The following is a 26,812-nucleotide window of genomic DNA, read 5'->3' on the forward strand; positions in this document are numbered from 1 at the left end:
TGCCTAAGAGTAAGTAATAGAAAGTGTACAAGATTTCTGTGAAGAAAACTGTAAACGTTTATTGAGGGGCCATAAAGAAGACATAAATTGAAGGATCCAGCGTATTCATGGATTAAAATATGAATCCACTTTGTAGTTGTTAATTTTCTTCAAATTTGTTTATAATCTCATACAGTTCCCATCAGAATCACAAACGGATTTTTTTGTTTGTTTTGTTTTGATGTGCATCTTGACAAACTGTTTCTAAAATGTGTGTGGAAACTCAAAGGGCTGAGAACAGGCAAGATATTCTCGAGAGAGAGTATGGCAGAAAGACACTCCTGGGTATGAAGACCTGGTATTAAGTCAGGGGAAACCCTTGATATATGATAGAGGGGCTTTTCCTATCATGTTTCTTTTCTTTTTACAAATCCACTTTTATTTGTATTGATTTACTTTTCATTCGATCAGATGCTCGAGGAGTACAGCATCGCAGAGCCGCTATGTATAGTGGCCTCAGCAGGAAGCTGCTTTGGAATTAGGCACACTTTGTGCCACTGTGCCCATGGGCACACGTTCCCTTTCTCCATGTTACTGTGGTTTTGCCTGGTTTGCTGCCAGGAGTCAGTATTATTCTTTGTACACATAAGCGCATCTCCTGCCCAAATCACATCTCATTTTATCTCAGCCATAAATACCTTCAGTTTTAAGAAGAGCTGTGTCCTCCCTTTGGTTCTGGAGATCCCGCTCATAGCAAAAATGGCCTTGGACCACAGCTTTCCAGACATACTTGTCGTTTAGAATTCCTCCTCCCAGCAGGCCTCCAGGCTTCAAGATGGCACGAACAGGAAGGGGGCTTTTCAGGAGATGATGCTGGGACAATTGAGTGACTGCTTGGAGAAAACATGGAATCGGATTCATACTTTTGCACCCTGTCCAAAAATCAAGTTTAGATGGATTATGGAAGCCCTCACGGTTGGGAATGGCTTCTACAAAAAGACAAAGAGGCATTAAATGTAATGAAAAAGTGATATACTTGTGTACTCTTAAAATTGAGAATGTTGGCTGGGCATGGTGGCTCAAGCCTGTAATCCCAGCACTTTGGGAGGCCGAGGCGGGCGGATCACAAGGTCAGGAGATCGAGACCATCCTGGTCAACACGGTGAAACCCCATCTCTACTAAAAAATACAAAAAACTAGCCGGGCGAGGTGGCCGGCGCCTGTAGTCTCAGCTACTTGGGAGGCGGAGGCAGGAGAATGGCGTGAACCCGGGAGGCGGAGCTTGTAGTGAGCCGAGATCCGGCCACCGCACTCCAGACTGGGTGACAGAGTGAGACTCCGTCTCAAAAAATAAAAAATAAAAAAAATAAAAAAAAATTGAGAATGTTTCCCAAAACACACAGGTAAGAAAGTCAAAAGGCTAGCTGCAGTGTAGGAGTTACTTACAACCCGTGATAAATCCTGACATCACAATTTCAAACATAAAAAGCCAAATGCTAAGTAATAAATCATGCTTGATTGCATTTCTATAAAGCTTAGAAACAGGCAAAACTAATTATAATGTTTAGGGATGAATTCTTAGGTGATTAAACTCTAAAGAAAAGAATTTTTCTTGATTACTGTAAAGGCAGGACGGAAGGAGGGCCGTCTTAGTTGCTGGCCACCTGTAGTTCTTGATCTGGATGTTTACATGTACGTTGGCTTCATAACATATATCAATATACAATTTAATAAAATTGTAGTAGGTACATCTCTGTATTTTTCTGTGAAAGGCAATTTTTTTTTAATTGAATGTAATTTTTTCCTTTTTGATGGCTTAGTCGTATAAGAAAATATTTTTAGATTTTTAAAAAGCTGTTTTCTCCTGGTGTTTGGAATCTTCACATTTGTAGAGATTCACATAGGCCCTTTTGGCTAGGCTCAGATTGAGTAGACAACAAATCAAACCTTTAAGACCTTAGTTCTGTTGTAGTTTTAATAAAATAGAAGAAATAAATCTGTACCAGAATGAAAGTTAGATTTGGTATCCCTGCTTTTCAGTATCATCAAAGCTGAGATAGGAAAACCTGAATCTTTTAATGGTTTTATTGTTGCTCTTAGTTTGTTTATTAACAATGAAAGGTACCGTCATACCTGCCCCACGGATATCCCTCTGAAAATGTTGTGACGGAATTAGTTTTGAATCTTTCTGAATTACTCTGTTCACCTAAACAATGTAAACAACATGGAAGGAAGGACATAATACAGTGATGTACAATCAATATAATAAATGAAGTTTATTCATGTAATAGAGAATTAAAAGGCCCACCTAGAGGTTGGGAAAGAAAGGTCAGCGCTAGGCTGGGTGCGGTGGCTCACGCCTGCAATCCCAGCGCTTTGGGAGGCCGAGGCGGGCGGCTTGCCTGAGATCAGGAGTTCAAGACCAGCCTGGCCAACATGGTGAAACCCTGTCTTTACTAAAAATACAAAAATTAGCCGGGCGTGGTGGCACGCGCCTGTAATCCCAGCTACTCGGGAGGCTGAGACAGGAGAATTGCTTGAACCCAGCAGGTGGAGGTTGCAATGAGCTGAGATCGTGCCATTGGCACTCCCGCCTGGGCGATAAGAGCGAGACTCCGTCTCAAAGGCCAGCGCTGTGATAGTAAGTTCAGAGGTCATGTCCTCTCCTGGGGTCTCATCTCAGCCACTTGTTTTCTCGGTGGCGCTGGGGGTAAGGGTTGGGGAAGGTGTAAAGAGTATTGGTAGAATGGAGGGCACTGACAGCCCAAAGTCTCATGAAAGGATGAAAAATCAGTGAATAAATGAGAGTCTGAGTAAGATCAAGCAAATACTAAGGACTCTGCACTGGCTATGATACCAAAAAGAAATCAAGGGGCTGAGGAAAGCAATTAAAATACAAATCATATTAGTGAACTTTAAATGTTTTAAAAGATTATTTTACCAAGACTTCTGTAGAAAGACAGATCGATAACTTGGAGCTGGAGTAAGAGGTGTTGGAGGTAGACAGGGACCCAGGTGTAGCAGGATGGAGAGATGCACAGTACGCAGTGTATGTATGCATAAATGTGCACACGGACATATCCGGAAATGTCGAGGAGTTTGTGTAGGATCGAGAGAGGATTAGGGTGGCTATTCTGCAGATCATATGAGGCAGAAAAGAAAAGGATTAGAGTGGCTGATCTTAAAGGAATATGGTCAATTAGTTGAGTAAAATTGGTGAAGTAAAACTAAGTAACTTATTACAGAATTTAAAGAATGATAGGAGGGGGAAAGAAAGGGCTTCTCTTGGTGTAAATATTGAGTATGATCAAGCTAATGAATGTGACTGCTCCCTAGCTGGTCATGAAAATTCACCTCAAGATTATTAAATAAGGGATTATGTCTTGTCCAAATATAAGTGAAATATTGTTTGTAACTATCCCTTAAGACACGTTTCTTTAACTCTTGTAATATTTTATTAGGGGTTGAGCATTCATGATGGTACCTGGAAGTCAGCAATTTATGGTTTTGGAGATCAGAGTAATTTGAGAAAACTACGAAATGCGTCAAATCTGAAACCCGTCCCACTCATTGGTCCAAAATTGAAGAGAAGGTATATTTACTTAAAATCCATTTTTTATATATCTAGTCTAAATATATTGTTGTTGGGTTGGCTATTAATAAAGTATGTTACTAAGAAAAGCTTGGGGACTATTTTGTAGTAAGTTCAGAATTGTTTTCACAGATAAATAAGTTATAATTAATACATTACCATAAGCTTAAGTACTTCATATATAATAAAACAGTTGAATCCTAGGAAATAAGTGAATTTTATGACTTTTCCCTATCAATGTAGAAATTAACTGTCAACTAAATTTTATGTGAGAACTTTTTTTCTTTTTTAAAAATGTACTTTAGTTTTATACTGCAGGACATATGTGAGGAGTTCAGAGATAAGAATTTAGGGTTGGGCTGTTGAAAGGAGCATTCTGGTTTTTTTTTGTTGTTTTTTTTTTTCCTTTTGAGACAGAGTCTCTCTTTGTTGCCCAGGCTGGTCTCAAACTCCTGGCCTTAGTCATCCTCCTGCCTTGGCCTCCCAAAGTGCTGGGATTCCAGGCATGAGCCACCGCGCCCGGCCACTGATCTGCTTATTCAGACATTTACCAGCCAAAGCTGTAACTGCAGGAAATGCAAAATATTCATAGGCCTGTCTTGCAGGTGGCCAATTTCTTATTGTCGGGAACTCAAAGGTTATTCCATTCCTTTTATGGGATCTGATGTGTCTGTTGTAAAGAGGACTCAACGTTACTTGTATGAAAATTTAGAGGAATCACCAGTAAGTATATGTGGTTTATTTATCAATAAAGAATATTCTGTGTGTGTTACAGTTCCCCTATCTATTCAGTGTGGGATATTTTTGTTTATAAGGCAGAAAAAGGAAGAGCTAAATAATACGCTTCAGCCTCTGGAAATACACAGAATCATTAGGGTAGAACATTTTGTATTTTATAGCCTTGTCTTTTGCTTCAGATCTGGCTGCTGAATATCTTTTTAATGTAACACAATAGCAGCAAATTCAGTACGGGAAATCCTGCTGTCATAAGCACCCCAGAATCCCTGTTTAGCGTTTCACTTGCTAGAAACTCTTTTGCTTGTGGAAATATCTGGAACCCTTTCTGTCCCTTCTCTCCTTGCCGCACCTGGAGTGCCGTCCTGCTGCTTTTGGTGAGGAAAGTAATTGCTTTCATTGCCGAGACTTCAGGAGGAAACTATATTTCAAGTTAAAAGGTGGAGGGCATTTTCTCCTAGGAAATTCTCTGCATTCTGTAATGTATGATTGCTAAGCTCAGATACATTAGGGATTATGTAGATTTTTGTGTCCAAGTAGGGGAAGCTAATTACTATTTATAAACAATTTTCTTTAAAAAGTAGACTGTCACACTTCCTGTTCACCAGGTCTGACAAACAAGACAGAAAATAGGCTCCCAGTGTCTGGTTTCTGAACAAGGTTTCAGAACATAATGCATTTGTAAAGTGGAAACTGCTTTTGGTCCACATTTGTGATGGAAGAGAAAGGTACAGGTAGCTAACATTCTTGTATTACTTGGTCTAAAATGCAGGGAGTACTGTTCTAACTTTGCCTTCTCCATCATCCAGGTTCAGTATGCTGCTTACGTAACTGTGGGAGGAATCACCTCTGTTATTAAGCTGATGTTTGCAGGACTTTTCTTTTTATTCTTTGTGAGGTTTGGAATTGGAAGGCAACTTCTCATAAAAGTAAGATTTTATGAAATTAGATTATTTGTATTAGAAGTATTTTCCATGGGTTTTAAAAAAATATCACTGAGGTGTTTTTTTGTTTTTTGTTTTTTCCTTTAGTTCCCATGGTTCTTCTCCTTTGGCTATTTTTCAAAACAAGGCCCAACACAAAAACAGGTAATCGTTTCTTTTGTATGCAGACACTAAAATAATATTTTTCTTTGTTTTTACTTTTCCTCGGTGCAATGACAGTATCATCTAACACTTGACAGGGCACTGTGTTTCAGACACTCTTTTAAGTGCTTTATGTAAATTAGATAATTGAATCTTTTCAAACACCCTTGAATGCAGGTATTATTATTATCTTCATTTCACAGATGAGAGAACTGAGGTACACAGAGGCTAAGGAACCTGCCCAAGTTTCTCCATCTAGTACATGCCCCAGCTGGGATGAGAACCCAGCCATTTAACTCCAGAAATTGTGTTCTCTTCACTTCTAGAAATCTCAAATATTTTTCCTCCTCCATTTTTCTCCTCTGTTATCTTTTCCTTTGTGCTGCCTCTGCCCCCAGTTTCACTTCCTCTTCCACACACCCTGGATTCCGATGGTGGATCAAGTGAATTTCTGTGTGTCCAGTATCCCTAACAATAGGGCTGCCTCGTTTTCTACCATTTGGCTTACAGATCCCAACCCTGGCTCAGGCCTTGGGTCATTAGCTTTCATCTCCTTGACACCAGGCACCCCGGGGGAAATCCCACTGCTGAACAGATGGTAGCAGCAGGTTCCCATTTCCTCCTCCGTGGAATGTTAGCATCACTTGCTGATTCTTTTCCTTTTCATTAGTCCTGCCTCTTACTTCCTCTCAGTGGCTTTTTTCAAAATCTACCCAACTGCAGCTGTCTTCCCTATATGCAAATTATCCAACTCCTACCTCACTAAAATAACTGAGAGCACTATTTTGGATCCCCTCAAATTCCTACCTTCAGACCTATCATCACTGTTCCCATCTTGACCATCTTTGCTCTTCTCTGGATGACATATTCCCTTGTACAAGGCTATTCCCCCCGCCTGTGCACTTAACGTAAGCACTGTGCAGGAATGCGCCACCACGCCCGGCTAATTTTTTTGTGTTTTTAGTAGAGACACGGTTTCACCATGTTCGCCAGGATGGTCTTGAACTCCTGACCTTGTGATCCACCCGACTCAGCCTCCCAGAGTGCTGGGATTACAGGCGTGAGCCACCGCGCCCGGCCTCTTTTTTCTTCTTATTGTGATAAAATACACAAAACATAAAATTTACCATCTTAACCGTTTTAAAATGTTGAGTGGTATTAAGTACATTCACATTTTTGTGCAGCAATCACCACCATCCATGTCCAGAACACTTTTCATCTTGCAAAACTGAAACTCTACACCCATTAAACAATAACTCCTCATTTCCCCTTCCCCCAGCCCCTGGCAACCACATTCCACTTTCTGTCTCTCTGAATTTGATGACTCCAAGTGCCTCATGTAAGTGGAATCAGTCTTTGTCTTTTTGTGACTGGCTTATTTCACTTAGCATAAGGTCTTCAAGGTTCATCCACATTGTAGCATATGTTGGAATTTCTTTCCTCTTTAAGGGTGAATGATTGTCTGTTGCCTGTTGGGATCACGTTTTGTGCATCCATTCATTCATCAATGAACACGTGGGTTGCCTCCAGCTTTTGGCTATTGCCAGTTATGCTGCTGCGAACGTGGGTGTACAGATAACCTCTTCAAGATTCTGCTTTAAATTCTTATGGGCATATACTCAGAAATGGAATGCTAGACCATATGTAAATTATATATTTAACTTCTTGAGGAACCACTAAATTGTTCTGCAGAGCTGCTGCACCGTTTTACCTTCCCACCAGCAGTATACAAGAGTTCCAGTTTTTCCGCATCCTCACTGACATGTTATTTTCTGTAATGGCCGTGAGGTGGTATCTCATTGTATTTTTGACTTGCATTTACCTGATGATTGTTAGTGTTGAACATCTTTCCATTTGCAATTATTAGCCATTTGTATGTCTTCTTTGGAGAAAATATTTTCAAATCATATATTTGACAGAAGATTCATATCCAGAAAATAAAGAGAACTCCTAGAACTCAACAACAAAAAACAAACAATTCAAAAATGAACAAAAGGACTAGAAAATATTTTCTGTTATTCTTTGGGTTGCTGTTTTACTTTGTGTATAGTGCAGGCTTCCGGCTCGTGGCTGGTAGTGCAGGCTTCCGTCTCTGGCTTCAACTTTTCATAGCCTTCCTATGCTTGCTTTCTTCCCACTGCTGTCCAAGAGATCTTTCTAAGACAGAAAATCTGACCTTGTCATTGCCTTCTTTATAAAATGTTCCTGACCCACTGCTTTCTCAGTGATTCTCAACTGAGATTTCATGTATCAGAATCATGGCCGACCTGACCCACTGCTTTATCAGTGATTCTCAACTGAGACTTCATGTATCAGAACCATGGCCGTCCTGGCCCACTACTTTATCAGTGATTCTCAACTGAGATTTCGTGTATCAGAACCATGGCCGGGCACAGGGGCTCACACCTGTAATCTCAGCACTTCGGGAGGCTGAGGCGGGCGGATGAAACCTCGTCTCTACTAAAAACACAAACATTAGCTGGACGTGGTGGTGCACACCTGTAGTCCCAGCTACCCAGGAGGCTGAGGCAGGAGAATTGCTTGAACTCGGGAGGTAGAGCTTGCAGTGAGCCGAGATCATGCCACTGCACTGCAGCCTGGGCGACAAAGTGAGATTCTGTCTCCAAAATAATAATAATAATAATAAAAAGAATCACCTAGGGAGCTTTTTTCACCTACACATGCCGTCGTCCTGCTTCTGGACATTCTGATTCAGTAGGTCTGGAGTGGGGCCTGAAAGCATAGAGCATTGGTTCCCAACTGTGGAAGAGAAGCCAAAACAGATGACCAGAGACTCTGGTTCATTGGTCTGGAATGCCCCCTGGGCATTGGGGCTTTCTAAACCTGCCCAGTGACGCTGGTGTGCTGCCAGGGTTGAGAATCACTGCTGTGGAGGAAGGAAGAAGGTTCCAGATTTGAATGGTTTTGGTACCCACCCCTGGAGCACAACTGGCCGGAAGTCCATCTTCAGAGATGTGAGGCCGTCCTAGACCCTTCATGATCTAGTTCTGGATAGCACATCGGTTTCATGTTTCATCCAACTTTGAGATTAATTGGTGTGAGCCACCCAGAGACTATGCTGGGTTGGATAGTGTGTGTAGCCTGAGGGAGGATTAGAACCCATGAGTGTGGGCACCGTAGCAGGAGAGGGAACAAGTGTGGCCTGTGTATCTGACCTCGTCTGTACCTCTTGAATTGTATGTTCTGGAAAGGCTATGCGACTGCATCCCTTCTTCCTTTTAAATAATGGGTTCTCCTTTCTGGAATCCATCTACTTTTTGGGTTTTAAAAAAAGACATTAAAATGTGTTTTTGTGTGTGTGTGTGTGTATACACTTCAGAACCATTGCCCTCTGCCTGGTAGATTAGTAACACCCTCCTCTGAGCTATTCCTGTGTGTTTTAGTTTATGTCTCATATTGTTATTTTAATCTGGTTCTCTCTGTCTCCCCCTTCCCTCCTATTAAACTGTAAGCTCCAGGAAAGGTAGTGATCATATGTTTATGTCTCAGGGCCTAACATGGTCTCTGACCCTTAGTTAATACTTAATAAAAATGTGTTGATCATGATTGAATTCTTTATCACTTCATTCCTAAATTTAGTGATTGTGAAACATGCTAGGATAAGTCCTCTAGAATTTAATTTTTTGAGTCGAATTTTTACATCTTTAAGTGGAACAATTATGGAACAATTATATACCTGTACTCCAGGCCCGTATTTCCATTACTTGCTGGTTATTTTTGTCTTGTCGCCTCAAATAGGTATATAAAACCAGATTTCTATATTCTGTCCCCCAATAAAAACTATTTCCAGTTCATCTTTATTTCTTCCCTATTTCTTACCACTCCGCTTCCCCCCAGCGTCACATCAGTCTTCAAAACTTACAGCTTCAAAGAATTAATTTTCGCTCCATACTTAAATGATGACAGGATATTCTGGCGGATGAAATAATGTTTTCATCTGTTGAAAATGTCTCCCTTGAAATAGAATAGTCGGTTTTACTATGTTCCAGGAGGAAATGACGTATTTATGAAATGCGCCCTTTGCTTTCTCTTTCACAGATCGATGCTGCCTCATTCACATTGACATTCTTTGGTCAAGGATACAGCCAAGGCATCGGTACTGATAAGAACAAACCAAATATCAAAATCTGTACGCAGGTGAAAGGACCAGGTATTTCACATATCACTTAAGATTGCTTGGGAATTTTGTACCCTTAGCTGTAAAGTAGAATGCCATTACAATATATTCTTTTTAAAGCTTGTTTTAGAAATACATTTGTACAAATTAAGCAACTTAAAATTATTCTGTCAAAAGAAGATTGAAATTATTGATATAATCCAATTTTATTAGTGCATCCTTCCCTCTGGCTTTTTTTGGAGTATGATTCAATAATTCCGAATGGCAAATTTTAATTAGTATTAATAGGAAAAGGGATTGTTTGGTATTTACCTGTTTGAGTCTCATATGCAAGCAATGTAATTATAACATCAGTCAAATCTGTGGTCTAGGATTTCTTTAGTCTCCGAACACCCTGACATTGTTTGTAAAATGTGTATGCACACGTGCACTTTTCAAGGGAAGGGAATGGCTTCTGATAGGTTGTTAAAAGAATGTTGCCCAAAAACGTTCAAGAACTTTTGCTATACATTTTAGAGAACTGTGCAGAGACAGGTCCACTTGTGAACTGTGGTATAATTACTGTCAGAGACAGACAGGTCCACTTGTGAACTGTGGTATAATTACTGTCAGAGACAGACAGGTCCACTTGTGAACTGTGGTATAATTACTGTCAGAGACAGACAGGTCCACTTGTGAACTGTGGTATAATTACTGTCAGAGACAGACAGGTCCACTTGTGAACTGTGGTATAATTACTGTCAGAGACAGACAGGTCCACTTGTGAACTGTGGTATAATTACTGTCAGCCCTGATAGGTCACAGGCTATTATTCTTTATTGAGACGGGGTCTCACTATGTTGTCTAGGCTGGGCTCGAGCAATCCTCCTGCCTCAGCCTTCAATCCTCAGTGTTGGGATTACAGGCATGAACTGCCATGCCTGGCCCACGGGGGATTTTAATCAAGCCAGATGATAGTATGTTTCCATCTTGCCCTTTTCTCAGATTCCCACCTGACTTTTTAAGGTAAGTTGACTCTATTTTCATTATTTGACAGGATTATAAATGCTAACGTTCCACTTGTTTATAAACATTTTTTTAAGTTACTCGTGTTTAGTCATTTTCTTTAAGAAAAAAATTGAGAGGGTTTTTTGTTGTTGTTTTTAAGTGAAGTGTGTGAATACAGATAGGGATCGGCTCAGTGTATTAATAGAGAAACAAAAAACCCAGGATCATTGGCTTCAGTGATTGTCAAGAAGCAGCACAGTGCAGTGCAGTGGGTGGGTGGGAGCGCGGCCTCTGGATCATTGGCTTCAGTGATTGTCAAGAAGCAGCGCAGTGCAGTGCAGTGGGTGGGAGCGCGGCCTCTGGATCATTGGCTTCAGTGATTGTCAAGAAGCAGCGCAGTGCAGTGCAGGGGGTGGGTGGGAGCGCGGCCTCTGGATCATTGGCTTCAGTGATTGTCCAGAAGCAGCGCAGTGCAGTGCAGTGCAGTGGGTGGGAGCGTGGCCTCTGGATCATTGGCTTCAGTGATTGTCAAGAAGCAGCGCAGTGCAGTGGGTGGGAGCGTGGCCTCTGGATCATTGGCTTCAGTGATTGTCAAGAAGCAGCGCAGTGCAGTGGGTGGGAGCGTGGCCTCTGGATCATTGGCTTCAGTGATTGTCAAGAAGCAGCGCAGTGCAGTGCAGTGCAGTGGGTGGGAGCGTGGCCTCTGGATCATTGGCTTCAGTGATTGTCAAGAAGCAGCGCAGTGCAGTGCAGTGGGTGGGAGCGCGGCCTCTGGATCATTGGCTTCAGTGATTGTCCAGAAGCAGCGCAGTGCAGTGTAGTGGGTGGGTGGGAGCGCGGCCTCTGGATCATTGGCTTCAGTGATTGTCCAGAAGCAGCGCAGCGCAGTGCAGTGGGTGGGTGGGAGCGCGGCCTCTGGATCATTGGCTTCAGTGATTGTCAAGAAGCAGCGCAGTGCAGTGCAGTGCAGTGGGTGGGAGCGCGGCCTCTGGATCATTGGCTTCAGTGATTGTCCAGAAGCAGCGCAGTGCAGTGCAGTGCAGTGGGTGGGAGCGTGGCCTCTGGATCATTGGCTTCAGTGATTGTCAAGAAGCAGCGCAGTGCAGTGGGTGGGAGCGTGGCCTCTGGATCATTGGCTTCAGTGATTGTCAAGAAGCAGCGCAGTGCAGTGGGTGGGAGCGTGGCCTCTGGATCATTGGCTTCAGTGATTGTCAAGAAGCAGCGCAGTGCAGTGGGTGGGAGCGTGGCCTCTGGATCATTGGCTTCAGTGATTGTCAAGAAGCAGCGCAGTGCAGTGGGTGGGAGCGTGGCCTCTGGATCATTGGCTTCAGTGATTGTCAAGAAGCAGCGCAGTGCAGTGGGTGGGAGCGTGGCCTCTGGATCATTGGCTTCAGTGATTGTCAAGAAGCAGCGCAGTGCAGTGCAGTGCAGTGGGTGGGAGCGTGGCCTCTGGATCATTGGCTTCAGTGATTGTCAAGAAGCAGCGCAGTGCAGTGCAGTGCAGTGGGTGGGAGCGCGGCCTCTGGATCATTGGCTTCAGTGATTGTCCAGAAGCAGCGCAGTGCAGTGCAGTGGGTGGGTGGGAGCGCGGCCTCTGGATCATTGGCTTCAGTGATTGTCCAGAAGCAGCGCAGTGCAGTGCAGTGCAGTGGGTGGGAGCGCGGCCTCTGGATCATTGGCTTCAGTGATTGTCCAGAAGCAGCGCAGTGCAGTGCAGTGGGTGGGTGGGAGCGCGGCCTCTGGATCGTTGGCTTCAGTGATTGTCCAGAAGCAGCGCAGTGCAGTGCAGTGGGTGGGTGGGAGCGCGGCCTCTGGATCATTGGCTTCAGTGATTGTCCAGAAGCAGCGCAGTGCAGTGCAGTGGGTGGGTGGGAGCGCGGCCTCTGGATCGTTGGCTTCAGTGATTGTCCAGAAGCAGCGCAGTGCAGTGCAGTGGGTAGGAGCGCGGCCTCTGGATCATTGGCTTCAGTGATTGTCAAGAAGCAGCGCAGTGCAGTGCAGGGGGTGGGTGGGAGCGCGGCCTCTGGATCATTGGCTTCAGTGATTGTCCAGAAGCAGCGCAGTGCAGTGTAGTGGGTGGGTGGGAGCGCGGCCTCTGGATCATTGGCTTCAGTGATTGTCCAGAAGCAGCGCAGCGCAGTGCAGTGGGTGGGTGGGAGCGCGGCCTCTGGATCATTGGCTTCAGTGATTGTCAAGAAGCAGCGCAGTGCAGTGCAGTGCAGTGGGTGGGAGCGCGGCCTCTGGATCATTGGCTTCAGTGATTGTCCAGAAGCAGCGCAGTGCAGTGCAGTGCAGTGGGTGGGAGCGTGGCCTCTGGATCATTGGCTTCAGTGATTGTCAAGAAGCAGCGCAGTGCAGTGGGTGGGAGCGTGGCCTCTGGATCATTGGCTTCAGTGATTGTCAAGAAGCAGCGCAGTGCAGTGGGTGGGAGCGTGGCCTCTGGATCATTGGCTTCAGTGATTGTCAAGAAGCAGCGCAGTGCAGTGGGTGGGAGCGTGGCCTCTGGATCATTGGCTTCAGTGATTGTCAAGAAGCAGCGCAGTGCAGTGGGTGGGAGCGTGGCCTCTGGATCATTGGCTTCAGTGATTGTCAAGAAGCAGCGCAGTGCAGTGCAGTGCAGTGGGTGGGAGCGTGGCCTCTGGATCATTGGCTTCAGTGATTGTCAAGAAGCAGCGCAGTGCAGTGCAGTGCAGTGGGTGGGAGCGCGGCCTCTGGATCATTGGCTTCAGTGATTGTCCAGAAGCAGCGCAGTGCAGTGCAGTGGGTGGGTGGGAGCGCGGCCTCTGGATCATTGGCTTCAGTGATTGTCCAGAAGCAGCGCAGTGCAGTGCAGTGCAGTGGGTGGGAGCGCGGCCTCTGGATCATTGGCTTCAGTGATTGTCCAGAAGCAGCGCAGTGCAGTGCAGTGGGTGGGTGGGAGCGCGGCCTCTGGATCGTTGGCTTCAGTGATTGTCCAGAAGCAGCGCAGTGCAGTGCAGTGGGTGGGTGGGAGCGCGGCCTCTGGATCATTGGCTTCAGTGATTGTCCAGAAGCAGCGCAGTGCAGTGCAGTGGGTGGGTGGGAGCGCGGCCTCTGGATCGTTGGCTTCAGTGATTGTCCAGAAGCAGCGCAGTGCAGTGCAGTGGGTAGGAGCGCGGCCTCTGGATCATTGGCTTCAGTGATTGTCAAGAAGCAGCGCAGTGCAGTGCAGGGGGTGGGTGGGAGCGCGGCCTCTGGATCATTGGCTTCAGTGATTGTCCAGAAGCAGCGCAGTGCAGTGCAGTGGGTAGGAGCGCGGCCTCTGGAGCCAGCTGCCTGGGTGTGATTCTGGCTCAGTCACTACCTGTTAGTTTGGGCGAGTCACTTAACCTCTCTCTCTATGGGATAAAAATAATATTGACCTTTAATTGTTATGAAAATTAAATGAGTTTAATAGATTTAAAACAGTACAGTTCCTAACACTTAATAAATACTATGGAAATGTTATTTTTGTTAAGTGACTAGAGTATCTATTGAAAAGAAATCTGCACACCTAGAGTTAGATATGAAATCTGCCATTTGATTTTTGATGTCGTTGCATGGATACTTCATGAACGCTTTCTTTTTCCTTGATCAACTGTTTTCTGCAGAGGCTGGCTATGTGGCTACCCCCATAGCTATGGTCCAGGCAGCCATGACTCTTCTAAATGATGCTTCTGATCTGCCTAAGGCGTAAGTTTGGTTTTCTTCCAATTAGAAGATATCTTTTTTATCTGTGTTATGTTTTAGCTTATTTTGATTTGATTTTCAGGCTTTGGGTTTGCACATAAGCATTTATAGTTCAGTTCCTTTGCTCCAAAAATATAGGTAAATTAAAACTTTGAGAAGGACAGCTTCTTACCAGCCCAGAGCTGGTCCCAGAGGAACAACTGTGGAGGTAAATGAGAGGAGACAGAAAAGTCGGAGACCCATAAGTTAACTTCAGCTCTTTATCAAAGTAGCTCAAGTCCAGAGTCAGCCACACAAAACAGGTCCCTGTTGTTAAGTAGTATTACTAGGAGCCTCCAGTCAGTGCTGAACTACACCCAGCTGGCAGTGCTAACCCTGCCTGACACCAGCAAAAGCGGAACCATGGGATCCTGGCTAGACGATGATCAGACGTCCTGTCTTACTGGAGCATTTAGCTCTCACCTGAAACAAGGCCGGCTTTTCAAATGAGCAGAGTCCTGCTGCTGAGAAGCAAATCAGGCATGACCCGAAACAGGATTAAAAAAGTAAAATTCGTACGTAGTAAAACCTATATACAATTGTTTCAAATACTTAGGTCCCCCTTGAAAATATTTAGCATTTATGAATGTTAGCTATCATATTTTTAAAAACTTCTTTTTCATCCAATTTAAGTTCTGTTTACACTTTAATAATAATTGATTACCTAAATTTATTCCATTCGGGTCTTTCTTTAATCCCCCTGAGTCTGAGGACTGTCCTTATAAACAACAGCGTTTCTTCAGGGTGATGGCGCACAGTGTGCGCCTTGGACACAGGCATAGAATGAAAACAGGAGCACCAGGAACGGAGCCAGTCTAGATAGGGTTGGCTGTGGTGCAGGTTTCTCCTGACGAATAACTACTTGCTCATTTGGCTGGTTTTAGGAAGGAATCAAAGGTAGCCGTGATGAGCAAGAAGACTCGGGTTTTCATGGGTTCTATAGCAGTTTGATAGTGAGGCCTGTGAAACAGGAGACTGGAGAGGAGCTGAGTGCACTGTTTCTTATTGTTGTTTTCTAGGGGCGGGGTCTTCACACCTGGAGCAGCTTTTTCCAAAACAAAGTTGATTGACAGACTCAACAAACACGGTATTGAGTTTAGTGTTATTAGCAGCTCTGAAGTCTGAACACTGGAAGAATTAACTGAAGTCATAACATGCGCGAATTAACAGCTTCTCTATTTGATATTTGAAACTCTTCTGTAAGCCTGAGTATATGTGGAAACGATTGTCAAATCTAAAATATCTATATATTAAAAAGCAGGAAATTGTCCTAGCTTACCCTAAATTTCAAATCTCAGCTGATTTTGTGATTTTATTGCTTATAAGAGAGAACTCATATTTGACGTATTTTTCACTGATATGTTCCTGGTAGGTTTTCATGAATGAGCTGGCAGGTCTAAGGGGAGGCGGTGCCCACCCTGTGCTGCAGCAGCGTTGCTCCCGGAGGGCGCACAGCAGCGTTAGTGTCCGACAGGAACAGCAGGAAGGCAATCTCACCTTCCAGTGAGTGTCTCCACATGCCGTCTTGAGCCTTTGCTAAATGAAACTGCACTCTTTGCTATTTTTGCCTAGTTTTTCACCCATCTACACTGATTTTGGACTGTTACCTAAGTTGAAAAATAAAGGGTTGTCAATTGAATGGTGGTTTAGCGTTTGGACACTGATTTTGGACTGTTACCTAAGTTGAAAAATAAAGGGTTGTCAATTGAATGGTGGTTTAGCGTTTGGACACTGATTTTGGACTGTTACCTAAGTTGAAAAATAAAAGGTTGTCAATTGAATGGTGGTTTAGCGTTTGGACCTGCCTGCCTATTTGTATAGTGCTAGAAACGTGCTGCTTAAGTGGCCTAACCTGTTTCTTGCCTATAAGTGGGCTTATCATTTTTATCTTTACCTAATTCTATGTCTGTGACTAGGTTTAAGGATACAGCTTATAAGTTGCTGTCAATTTCCACTGCCTAAGCAGAATTTTTGTCTAATTTCCTTTTTGTATTTTAACTAGGGTTGTACATGGAAGCCCTAAAATAAGGCAAAAGACTTTTCCTTTTGTAATGAGCATATAATAAACACATATATACATAACAATCATGTTGTTCATTACCTAAACAAGACAGCCACTCCTTTATGGAATTTCTACTAAACAGTGAGGAACATGAAATATTTAGGACTATGATTCGTTTTGGGAGACCCTTCTGCTCTGCCTGTAAGAAGAAGGGGGGCATCTAACTCGAAGACGGGGATTCTTGGTGGTAGTACTGCCCAGCCTACCTCTGCTTCCTCTGTCCTGGCCTGGTCGTCACAAGATACAGATCTTCAGCTGTGCCCTAACTTGTGGGACCTTAGAAAAGGTTTTACCAGCTCTAAAATTAGAAAGCGGTGCCGGAGCAATCGAGCCCGCGACGACGAGCTGCACGTCTGAGTCACAGAACAGCAATAGGTTCCTCAGTGCCTCCAGGCTCCTCAGTGCCTCCAGGCTCCTCAGTTCCTCCAGGTTCCTCAGTTCCTCCAGGCTCCTCAGTTCCTCCAGGTTCCTCAGTTCCTCCAGGCTCCTCAGTGCCTCCAGGCTCCTCAGTGCCTCCAGGTTCCTCAGTGCCTCCAGGCTCCTCAGTGCCTCCAGGAGTTTGCATTCAGGAGGTCAGGAGGTCGGAGCCTCTGTGTTTTTGATACGCTTTTGGGAACCGCTAGGTGAAGCTATCCTGTCCCTGTTTCTAGCTTTTGCAATGTATGCTCGAGCATTGACCCTGATTCTGAAGGTAGCAGTGTGACCGCATCCCCCGGCTTGAGGTACGTGTGTGTCTCGTCCTGATTTTCCTTTTCATCCCCCAAGGTTCTGCCTGCTCCCATTTGCTGAAAGTATATGACTCACCTCAGGTGAGTAAACTGCTAATTATCAAAAATGTTGAGGCTCAGTTCAAAAGACCTCCCTCGGCCTGGCCACTGGGAGTAGGAATGGCTTCTGTCTTTTGAACTGAGTCTGCCCAGCCTCTACTGTTACTGTGTCTCACTGACAGAGTCTTACCAGGGTTCTGTGAGGCCTTTGCTGACCCTGTCCTGGCTGTCACCACAAGGTGCTCCACACGTGGGCTCCAGGGTTACAGCAGTTTTTTCAGTTCACTTGTGTATGTGGTCAGGATCTGAGCTGCAAGCAAAACCCATGCCTCCCGTATGAATCTCTGGACCCTGCTATTAAGCTGAAATCACTAGCCCAGATTCCCTTGGCTTTCTAGAGAGGTTCCTTTTTGGAGCCCTTGACAGCCTCTTCTGCCAGTGCAGCTTCAGCGTCATCCCATTTGACTTCCTTAACTTCGTATTTTAGGGAGCAGGGAGTGAGGTTGTCACCCCCTTATTTTCTCCTTCCTGATTTTTTCTGCATATCAGCCAGGACTCCCAGGGATGGTCCTGCACCGTCAGGCAGCAGGTCATCATGGTTAGGGATGCAGGCTCTGGCATCCCAGGGACAGTCCTGCACCATCAGGCAGCAGGTCATCATGGTTAGGGATGCAGGCTCTGGCATCCCAGGGACAGTCCTGTACCGTCAGGCAGCAGGTCATCATGGTTAGGGATGCAGGCTCTGGCATCCCAGGGACGGTCCTGCACCATCAGGCAGCAGGTCATCATGGTTACGGATGCAGGCTCTGGCATCCCAGGGACAGTCCTGTACCGTCAGGCAGCAGGTCATCATGGTTAGGGATGCAGGCTCTGGCATCCCAGGGACGGTCCTGCACCATCAGGCAGCAGGTCATCATGGTTAGGGATGCAGGCTCTGGCATCCCAGGGACAGTCCTGTACCGTCAGGCAGCAGGTCATCATGGTTAGGGATGCAGGCTCTGGCATCCCAGGGACGGTCCTGCACCATCAGGCAGCAGGTCATCATGGTTACGGATGCAGGCTCTGGCATCCCAGGGACAGTCCTGTACCGTCAGGCAGCAGGTCATCATGGTTAGGGATGCAGGCTCTGGCATCCCAGGGACGGTCCTGCACCATCAGGCAGCAGGTCATCATGGTTACGGATGCAGGCTCTGGCATCCCAGGGACAGTCCTGTACCGTCAGGCAGCAGGTCATCATGGTTAGGGATGCAGGCTCTGGCATCCCAGGGACGGTCCTGCACCATCAGGCAGCAGGTCATCATGGTTAGGGATGCAGGCTCTGGCATCAGCATCTGTGTTTACAATGGCCTAGGCAAGTTACTCAACCTCATCGGATTATTGTGAGAATTAAATGAGCTAACATGGTTAGCACTTGGATTAGTGCCTGACACATGGTGTAAGCACTTACTAAGTTTCAACATTATCACTACTGTTGTTATTAGAAGTCTTCGGTTTGGGCACAGTAGCTCACGCCTGTAATCCTAGCACTTTGGGAGGCCGAGGCAGGTGTATCACTTGATGTCAGGAGTTCGAGACCAGCCTGACCAACATGGTGAAACCTCATCTCTACTAAAAGTACAGAAATTAGCTGGGCCTGGTGGCGGGTGCCTGGTAATCCCAGCTACTCAGGGAGGCTGAGGCAGGAGAATTGCTTGAACCCAGAAGGTAGAAGTTGCAGTGTGCTGAGATCACACCACTGCACTCCAGCCTGGGCAACAGAGCAAGACTCCATCTCAAAAAAAAAAAAAGAAGAAGTAGTCTGTCTTTGGCCCCAAAAGGTTTTTTTTTTTAAAGTTCAGGGGTGCATGTGCAGGTTTGTTATATAGGTAAAGTGACGTGGGGGTTTGTCATACAGATTATTTTGTCACCCAGGTATTAAGCCTAGTACCCATTTGTTAGTTTTCCTGACCCTCTCCTTCCACCCACTCTCCACCCTCTGGGAGGTCCCAGTGTGTGTTGTTCCCTCTGTCCATGTGTTGCCGTCACTTAGCTCCCACTTGTAAGTGAGAACATGTGGTATTTGGTTTTCTGTTCTTGCATTAGTTGGCGTTAGTTTGCTGAGGATAATGACCTCCAGCACCATCCATGTTCCTGCAAAGGACATGATCTCATTCTTTTTGTGGCTATGTGGCATTCCGTGGTGTATATGAACCACATTTTCTGTGTCCAGTCTACTATTGATGGACTTCTAGGTTGATTCCATGTCTTTGCTATTGTGAATAGTGCTGCAGTGAACATACACACGTGTGTGCCTTTATAATAGAACAACTTACATTCCTTTGGGTATATGCACAGTAATGGGATTGCTGGGTCGGAAGGTACTTGTTTTGAGGTCTTTGAGGAATAACCACACTGTTTTCCACAACGGTTGAACTAATTTATACTTTCACCAACAGTGTGTAAGCATTCCTTTTTTGCTGCAACCTCGCCAGCATCTAGTTTTGTTTGTATTTTGAGACGGAGATTTGCTCTTGTTGCCTGGGCTGGAGTGCAATGGCACGATCTTGGCTCACCACAACCTCTGCCTCCTGGGTTCAAGTGATTCTCCTGCCTTAGCCTCCCGATTAGCTGGGATTACAAGCATGTGCCACCATGCCCGGCTCATTTTGTATTTTTAGTAGAGTCAGAGTTTCTCCACATTGGTCAGGCTGATCTCAAACTCCCGACCTCAGGTGATCCGCCTGCCTCAGCCTCCCAAAGTGCTGGGATTACAGGCATGAGCCACCACGTCCAACCTAGCATCTTTTATTTTTTGACTTTTTAGTAATAGCCATTCTGACTAGTGTGAGAGGGTGTCTCATTGTGGTTTGGGTTTGCATTTCTCTAATGATCAGTGGTGTTGAGCTTTTTATCGTATCCTTGACTAACACCCATCAGTCAATTTGTGGAATCAAGATTGGCTTCAAGATAGACTAACTCCTAACAGAGTTTTCACTAACAGTTATAATCCTTGAACCGCAGACCCTACACTGAAAAGGTCCCATCATATGGGCACTCCTGCTGCTGAAAAAATCGAACATAACAGTATTTCAGATAAACTTATGAGAAGAGAATAATAAGTAAAGGTAGAATTCAGACTTGCTCAGAGCAAGATACAAAATGAGAGACATGGAATAACCATTGTCTGTAGGTCTGACAGCAAGCAATATAGATAAAAGAGCTTCATTTGAAGTTTTGAACTGTTTACCATAAAAATATTAATGGTGAATGCTTATCAATCACGTCTGTGTTTCAGGCACTGTTCTAAGTGCTTTACGTTCATTAACCATTTGCAATAAATACTGTTATCCTTCCCATAAAACAAATGAGGAAAGAGGGGCTTAGAGAGGGCAAGTCAGTGGCCCCAAATCCTGCAGTTAGTAAGTGATGGACTCAACCAGGATTTCACCTCGGCAGTCTGATCCCAGAGCTCCGAGTGCTAATCATTCGCCCTCTTCCCTCCTCCCACCCTCCAACCTCAAATAGACCCCAGTGTGTGTGGTTCCCCTCTATGCATCAGGAACGGAGGGCCATTCAAGCAGCCTTTAGGTTACAGAGATGATTTACAATCACATGGAAAGAAGGTTTTGCTTAAAACTGGTAGAAGAAATAGGTAAAGTAAGTGGGAAATGAGGTAAGCTTGTTAGCTACACAAATCATCTTCACAACTCGAAGCTTGAGTATCTTCAGTTTTCAGTGGGTGTGTCTTCACTGTTTGACATGCAGTAAATATTCTCTCTTCTTTTTCACTGTAAGAGCAACATCCCTTTTCAGCTTCCACAAGCTGGATTCAAGTAGATCCCCCAAATCCTTGAACATCTGTGACCGTTGGTTTACGAATGGTCGAAGCATTTGATCATCTTCCTAAAAAAAAAAAGTGAAAAAAATGATAGTGATAGACTTCATGTCATCAGAGTAAAGAATATTGTGTGTATGTGAGTGGGGTGCCCAGTAAGTTCCCCTCAGGGATAGTATACTGCATTTGAAAGCTGCTAGCCGAGGCAGAGCGTCACCTCAGAGCGGCTGTGTTTCGGGTGACCCTAAGTTACTGCCAGTAGGGAAAACTGGTGAGGTAATTCAGATATTTTCAGTTGGAATGTTACTTACATAGTGTTTTACACTGTCGAAGGAGTACTAAAGGAGGCTTAAGGAGCCAGTGGATGTGGGAGCTCTCCCATTGGTAGGGTTTTCCCAGTGCTTCCCCTGACCGGTGGAAGCAAGTGCCCCTGAGAACTGGGGATCCCCTGGGGCAGAGTCCTGGAGACAGATGGTGGAGGAGATGGCACCGCACTGGCTGAAAATGAGAACGGCAGAGAGCAGGTAGTATGACGTGGCACCGGGATTCAGTTTCTCTTTCCCTGAGTATTAGCGAAATGCCTGTTCATATCCTTTGCCGATTTTTTTCTAATGTGCTTTCCAACATATTATCTTTTTTTAATCTTAAAAGTAATTGTTTGTTCTGAATACTAATGCTTGCTAAATAATACTAATATATTTTCCAGGCTGTGGTTTATTTGAAATTCTGTTTATGGGGTCTTTCATTTAACCAGTTATTCTTTTTTATTGTGAGATATGTAGACCAAAAAAGTAACCTAAATGTATTGATCGGCATGAAGTGAACACACCTGCTCTAGCGAGCCCACTGCCTGGAACGCCTCCTGTCACCTCCTCCCCGTCCCAGAAGCAACTGCCAGCCTGACTTGTGTGGTCCCCGTTTTCTTGCCTTTCTCAGTAGTTTTGCCACCTGGAGTATATCCCTGAACTGTCTATTTTGCCCTCTTTGAATATTTATAGAATCGCATTGGATGTCATCTTTCGTAACTTGGTTTCCATCACTGTTGGGACACTGTTCTTGTTGCCTGTGGCTGTTGTTCATTATTTTCATGGCAATGTAGTGTTATACAGCATGGAGGGGCCAACATTTACCGCCTTCTGTGAACGTATATTAGGAATGTTTCCGGTTTGGGGCTACTATGGAAGAGGGCTTTATGAACAGCAGTGCACATGAACTAAGATTGCTGCAGTGTCTTTCAACTGGCCCCTCATCTCAACCACAGAACAGAAGTGATCTGAATAACTATTTTCTCTGTTCTTTCAAGAAAGCTGTGTAACTAGTGCCATCCTAGACGTGTATGACAGAGTTAGCGTATTTCATACGCCAGATGCCTCAGTGCAGTAGGTTCTCCAACTTGAAGGCAGAATCATGGAGAGGGTTTGTTGAAACACATGTTACCAGGCCTCACACCCAGAGATTCTGGTTCAGTAGGTCTGGGGTGGGGCCCTGGAATTTGCATTTCTGACACGCTCCTAGATGCTGCCGAAGCTGCCAGGCCATAGGGCCCACCTTGAGAACTCTGCCTGAGGCATTAGGGCTTGATTCTCTGCAGAACTGGTTCCCCCGTGAAGGAGGGAAGAGTTGAACTGCAGGCTTCTGGGTTCTAGTATCTTCAACTTTTCATAAGTAAATGCCAAATAATTTTTAAATGGTTGTACCAATTTATACTCCTCTCAGCCATCCATGAGAGTTTCTGTTACTTCATGTCTTCACCAAAACTTGATATTGTCAGGCTTTTTAATTTTTGCCAGTATGGAAGGTTAATAATGGTATCTTATGGTGGTATCAGTTAGTATTTTCCAAACTATTAATGCGATGAAGCACTTTTCCATGTATTTATTGGCATTTTTAATCTCCTCTTTGGTGATGTTCCTGTTCAAATCTTTTGACCATTTTTTTTTTTCTGCTGGGTTGTCTATTTTTCTTTTTGGTTAGTAGTAGTTCTTTATTTTGGATATTAGTTCATTATATGTTAAATGTGTTACAAAGAACTTTTCCCATTCCTTCTGGCTCTTTCATTTGGTGTCTTTTGATGGACAAAGTTCACCATTTTAATTTAGCTGAACTTACCAGTCTCCCTCTTTAAAGCTAGGGGTGTGTGTGTGTGTGTGTGTGTGTGTGTGTGTGTGTGTGTGTGATGCATAAGAAATCCTTTTCCACTGTGAGGTCGTAAAGACAACCTCTTAAAGTATCTTCTGAAAGTATTAGAGGCAGGGCATGGTGGCTGATGCCTGTAATTCCAGCACTTTGGGAGGCTGAGGCTGGAGGATTGCTTGAAGCTAGGAGTTCAAGACCAGCCTGGGCAACATAACAAGACCCCATCTCTATTTTTAAAATACTTAAATAAATAAATAAATAAATAAATAAATAAATAAATAAATAAAAGCATGCGGGCTGTGTCGTCCACATTTAGCTCTTTAATTTTCACCTGAAATTGATTTCTGGGGTAGTTTTAGATAGGAATCCAGTTTCATTTTTCCCCATACATATTCCTAATTCCCCTAGCACTGTTTATTGAAAAGTCCATCCTTGCCACATTGATTTGCAGTTCCTCTTGCTTGTATATCAAGTCTGTAGTCCTGAATAAATCTGTTTCTGAGCTTTCTGTTCTTTTTCTTTGGTGATTTATCTATCTTTGGGCCAACACCGGACCTTACTGCCTCTGTTACAGCGGCATTGAAATGAAGTGTTGATGTCAGGTAGGGCAAGTGTTTCTGTCCTGTTCTTGGGTCTGCTCTCATCCTGGCTAGGTTTTACTTTTGCAGTTCCATACAAATTGTAGAATTATCTTGTTAGGTTATATTACATTTCATTGGAATTGCACTGACTCTTCCGGGAGAGTTGACAGATGTACAGTAACAAATCTTCCAAACCACAGAGAGATGTCAATTTCTCTATTTATATCCTTTCAGACATCTCTCAAATAAGTTTTAAAATTTTCTCCATACAACTCCTACATATTCAATGTCAGCTATAGGCCTAAGTATTCCATATATTTGATGCAGTTATCAATGGTGTCTTTTATTTTAAAAGTAATTTTCTGCTTGCTGCTGTTATATTCAAATACAGTTAATTTTTAAATCTTGATTTTTGTATCCAGCAACTTTGTAATTCATTTATAAATTCTTGGGGAGTTCTGTCTATACAAGCATGTCATCTGGGATAATACTAGAGGCAGCGCAGTGTGGTGGGAGAGTACAGACTCGGGAACTGGGGTCTGGACCTCAGCCCTGCCACAGACGAGTGACGTGTCTTTAGACATGTTCCATGAACTGTAAAATAAGGTGAATAATAGTACCTGCCTCATAGAGTTGCTGTGAGAATCGAGTCAGTAAATGCAAAGCACTTAGTGTTACATAAGTGTATGCTATTATTGTAATTTCTTTTCTTTTCCTTTCCAATCATACTTTGTATTTCTCGCCTTACTGCACTGGCTAGAACCTAAAGGACAGATGTCAAGAGAGCTGGCATCCCTGGCCTGAGCCGAAAGGAGACACTTTCAGTCATTGGTCACTGAGCATTTTGTCCACTGTGCGTCTGTCTTAAGATTTTGCCTTTATCAGATTAAGGAATGTCCATTTTATTCCTAGTTTGCCAAAAATTTTTATTGTCATAAGATGTTTAATTTGGTCACATGCTTTTTCTGCATCTGTTGAAGTCATCAAGTTATTTTATCTTGTAGTCTCTTAGTATGATGAATTACATTTGGTTTTATAATGATAAACCGAACAGGGTAGTCTGTATATTGTATTGTAAAGTGAATGGATGTCAATCATGCAGTGACATGGTTGCATGGAACCAGCCGGATGTGGCACTAAAATAAAAAGGTCAGAGCAGAGACGGCTGGCGGCCTGAGAGGGCGGTGGATTCGCGCTCACGGAGCAGGTCAAGCAAGGCCTCCTGGCCTTGCCCTTCCATGTCAGCACACACATCTCCAAGCTCAGGAAGTACAGTTACATCAAGTGTCTAAATTGGATGGAAAGAACTTCTGTGTGCTCCCGGGATGCCAGTTACTTACAGGAGGTTTATACCGTCTGAGTCTGAAAAGCTGCCCTCTTGCTGTGTTCATGCTTTGGTAGAACACCTTCAGAGCCTGGGCGAGTTCTCGGTCGGAGCCGGCTTGCTGTGTGCACATTTGACTTGTGTCCCTGGCGGAGAGCAGTTGTGCAGTCATCCCGCTGACCTTCAGAGTGTCGGAAGGCTTCTGGGCTGAGGTGGCAAGAAAAGGCAGCGTTGATGTATGGATCTCTTTCTTCGGGCATCTCTATATTTATTTATTTTGGTGGCATTCTACTACATCAGCATTTATCAGGCACCAGTTTGGATCCATCCAAGGGAAATGAGAAATCTCACAGGGCAGAAGAAAAGAAATGTCCTGCATTTTCTGTTTATGAAACAAGATGTGAATTAACTCATTTAAAAGTTTGTTTATTAAAAGGCAAATATACATCACAAATGTAGGAGGCAAGGGATAAGCTAAACAGCCAAGCCTGGAGCAGTCTCTCACCTTGCCCAGAAGCAGTTTTCGCAAGTGATTCTTGGAGAAGCACGTTCTCCTCTCTCAGGGCTCTGTTGATGTTCCTGAGCAGCTCTGTCTCCTGCTCTAGCTTGAGCAGCTTCAGATGAAGTTCTGGTATCTGGTTTGAGGCCGCCTACAAGAAAACATGTCAGTTTCATCTTTTGCTGTATCATCTGCATATCCTTTGAGACGGGCAATGTTTGCAACCATGGGAAAATCAAATGTGTGTATGGTGAGTAGGGTTTAAGCCCCTCAGGGTACACAGGAGTAAATAAATAAAACGTTTGTTAAGGGGGAAGGAACGTCAAGCAGCTGTCAGTCAGAGATTTTCTAGCCACCTGGGATGCCCATTTTAATGTCATATGTATACACCTGGCTTGGATCCTTCACAGTGGAAATTTTCTTGGTGTCTACCAGGATGTGGCCTTCATCTGTGACCATGAGGCCCAGCTGAGAGCAGCTCAGCTCGGTGCAGCCTTCTGTAGTGGGGAGAGACACAGTCAAAGAAAGAAACATCCCAGTCGCCCAGCTCCAGAGTCATTGTTAAAGTAACCACCCTGCTGGACGAGAACCCGGGAGCCCAGGGGAACAGATGGCTCTGGCCCACCGCTGTTAGGACCCTGACTACCTCGCTTCTCTACCTCTTCTGCAGCCCTCAATGTATGGTATATCTGATGAAAGAATAAGTGAGCAAGGTACCTTGAAGGCCCCATAGGTCAACAATAAGGGCATTTGTCTGCAGATAATTCAGAAACTCTTGAGATGCAGTTAAGGCTGCAAATTGGACAGTCTCTTCAATTTGTGGATTCACACTTCTCCATACAGGTTTGGTATAGATAGTGTTTGGAAGGTCATAAATTCTGTACCTGAGAAAAACATAAAACAAAATTTAAAACCAGAAGGGACACATTTGTAAAGAAAAGGGACAGATGAGCCAAAGATTTACAGCCCATGTGTCAGATAAAAGATGACCTGTGATTGATTTTCATGTTTATCAACCTCCAGCACCTTGTTCAACATGGATATCATCACTATATAGATAATAATAAAATTGTTAAAAGGCCAGACTGGGCTCAATGGCTCACGCCTGTAATCTCAGCATTTTGGGAGGCTGAGACAGGCAGATTGCTTGAGCCCAGGAATTCAGCCTGGGCAACATGGTAAAACACCATCTCTGTAAAAAATACAAAAATTAGGTGGGTATGGTGGTGCATGCCTGTAGTTCCAGCTACTCAGGAGGCTGAGCGCAGGAGGCGGAGGTTGCAGTGAGCTGAGATTGCTGCACTCCACTGCACTCCAGCCTGGGCGACAGAGCGAGAGACTCTGTCTCAAAAACAAAAAACAAACAAAACGGATTTCAATAAATCCC

General features: G+C 44.4%; 2 protein-coding genes across 3 annotated transcripts in view; one reads left to right on the plus strand and one right to left on the minus strand.

Moving 5' to 3' along the window:
* The window catches only part of SCCPDH (saccharopine dehydrogenase (putative)), a 54,225-nt gene extending 38,344 nt beyond the window's left edge, over positions 1–15,881 (plus strand). For both annotated transcript variants that reach the window (XM_007990038.3, XM_007990037.3), the window contains 7 exons: positions 3,441–3,571; positions 4,177–4,294; positions 5,116–5,235; positions 5,338–5,394; positions 9,451–9,562; positions 14,125–14,206; positions 15,262–15,881. In XM_007990038.3, coding sequence (XP_007988229.1) covers positions 3,441–3,571; positions 4,177–4,294; positions 5,116–5,235; positions 5,338–5,394; positions 9,451–9,562; positions 14,125–14,206; positions 15,262–15,367 — 726 coding nt within the window. In that variant the 3' untranslated portion in view covers positions 15,368–15,881. The remainder of the gene's footprint in view (positions 1–3,440; positions 3,572–4,176; positions 4,295–5,115; positions 5,236–5,337; positions 5,395–9,450; positions 9,563–14,124; positions 14,207–15,261) is intronic.
* A 4,916-nt stretch (positions 15,882–20,797) lies between these two features.
* Positions 20,798–26,812, minus strand: part of LOC103230917 (kinesin-like protein KIF28P) — a 70,474-nt gene continuing 64,459 nt past the window's right edge. The window contains exons 17-21 of the mRNA XM_073011409.1: positions 26,143–26,309; positions 25,816–25,922; positions 25,432–25,576; positions 24,943–25,133; positions 20,798–20,953 (exon numbers count right to left, since the gene is read on the minus strand). Of these exons, the coding sequence (XP_072867510.1) occupies positions 20,798–20,953; positions 24,943–25,133; positions 25,432–25,576; positions 25,816–25,922; positions 26,143–26,309 (766 nt within the window). The remainder of the gene's footprint in view (positions 20,954–24,942; positions 25,134–25,431; positions 25,577–25,815; positions 25,923–26,142; positions 26,310–26,812) is intronic.

This window comes from Chlorocebus sabaeus, chromosome 25 (genome assembly GCF_047675955.1).
Source record: "Chlorocebus sabaeus isolate Y175 chromosome 25, mChlSab1.0.hap1, whole genome shotgun sequence".
NCBI lineage: Eukaryota > Metazoa > Chordata > Mammalia > Primates > Cercopithecidae > Chlorocebus > Chlorocebus sabaeus.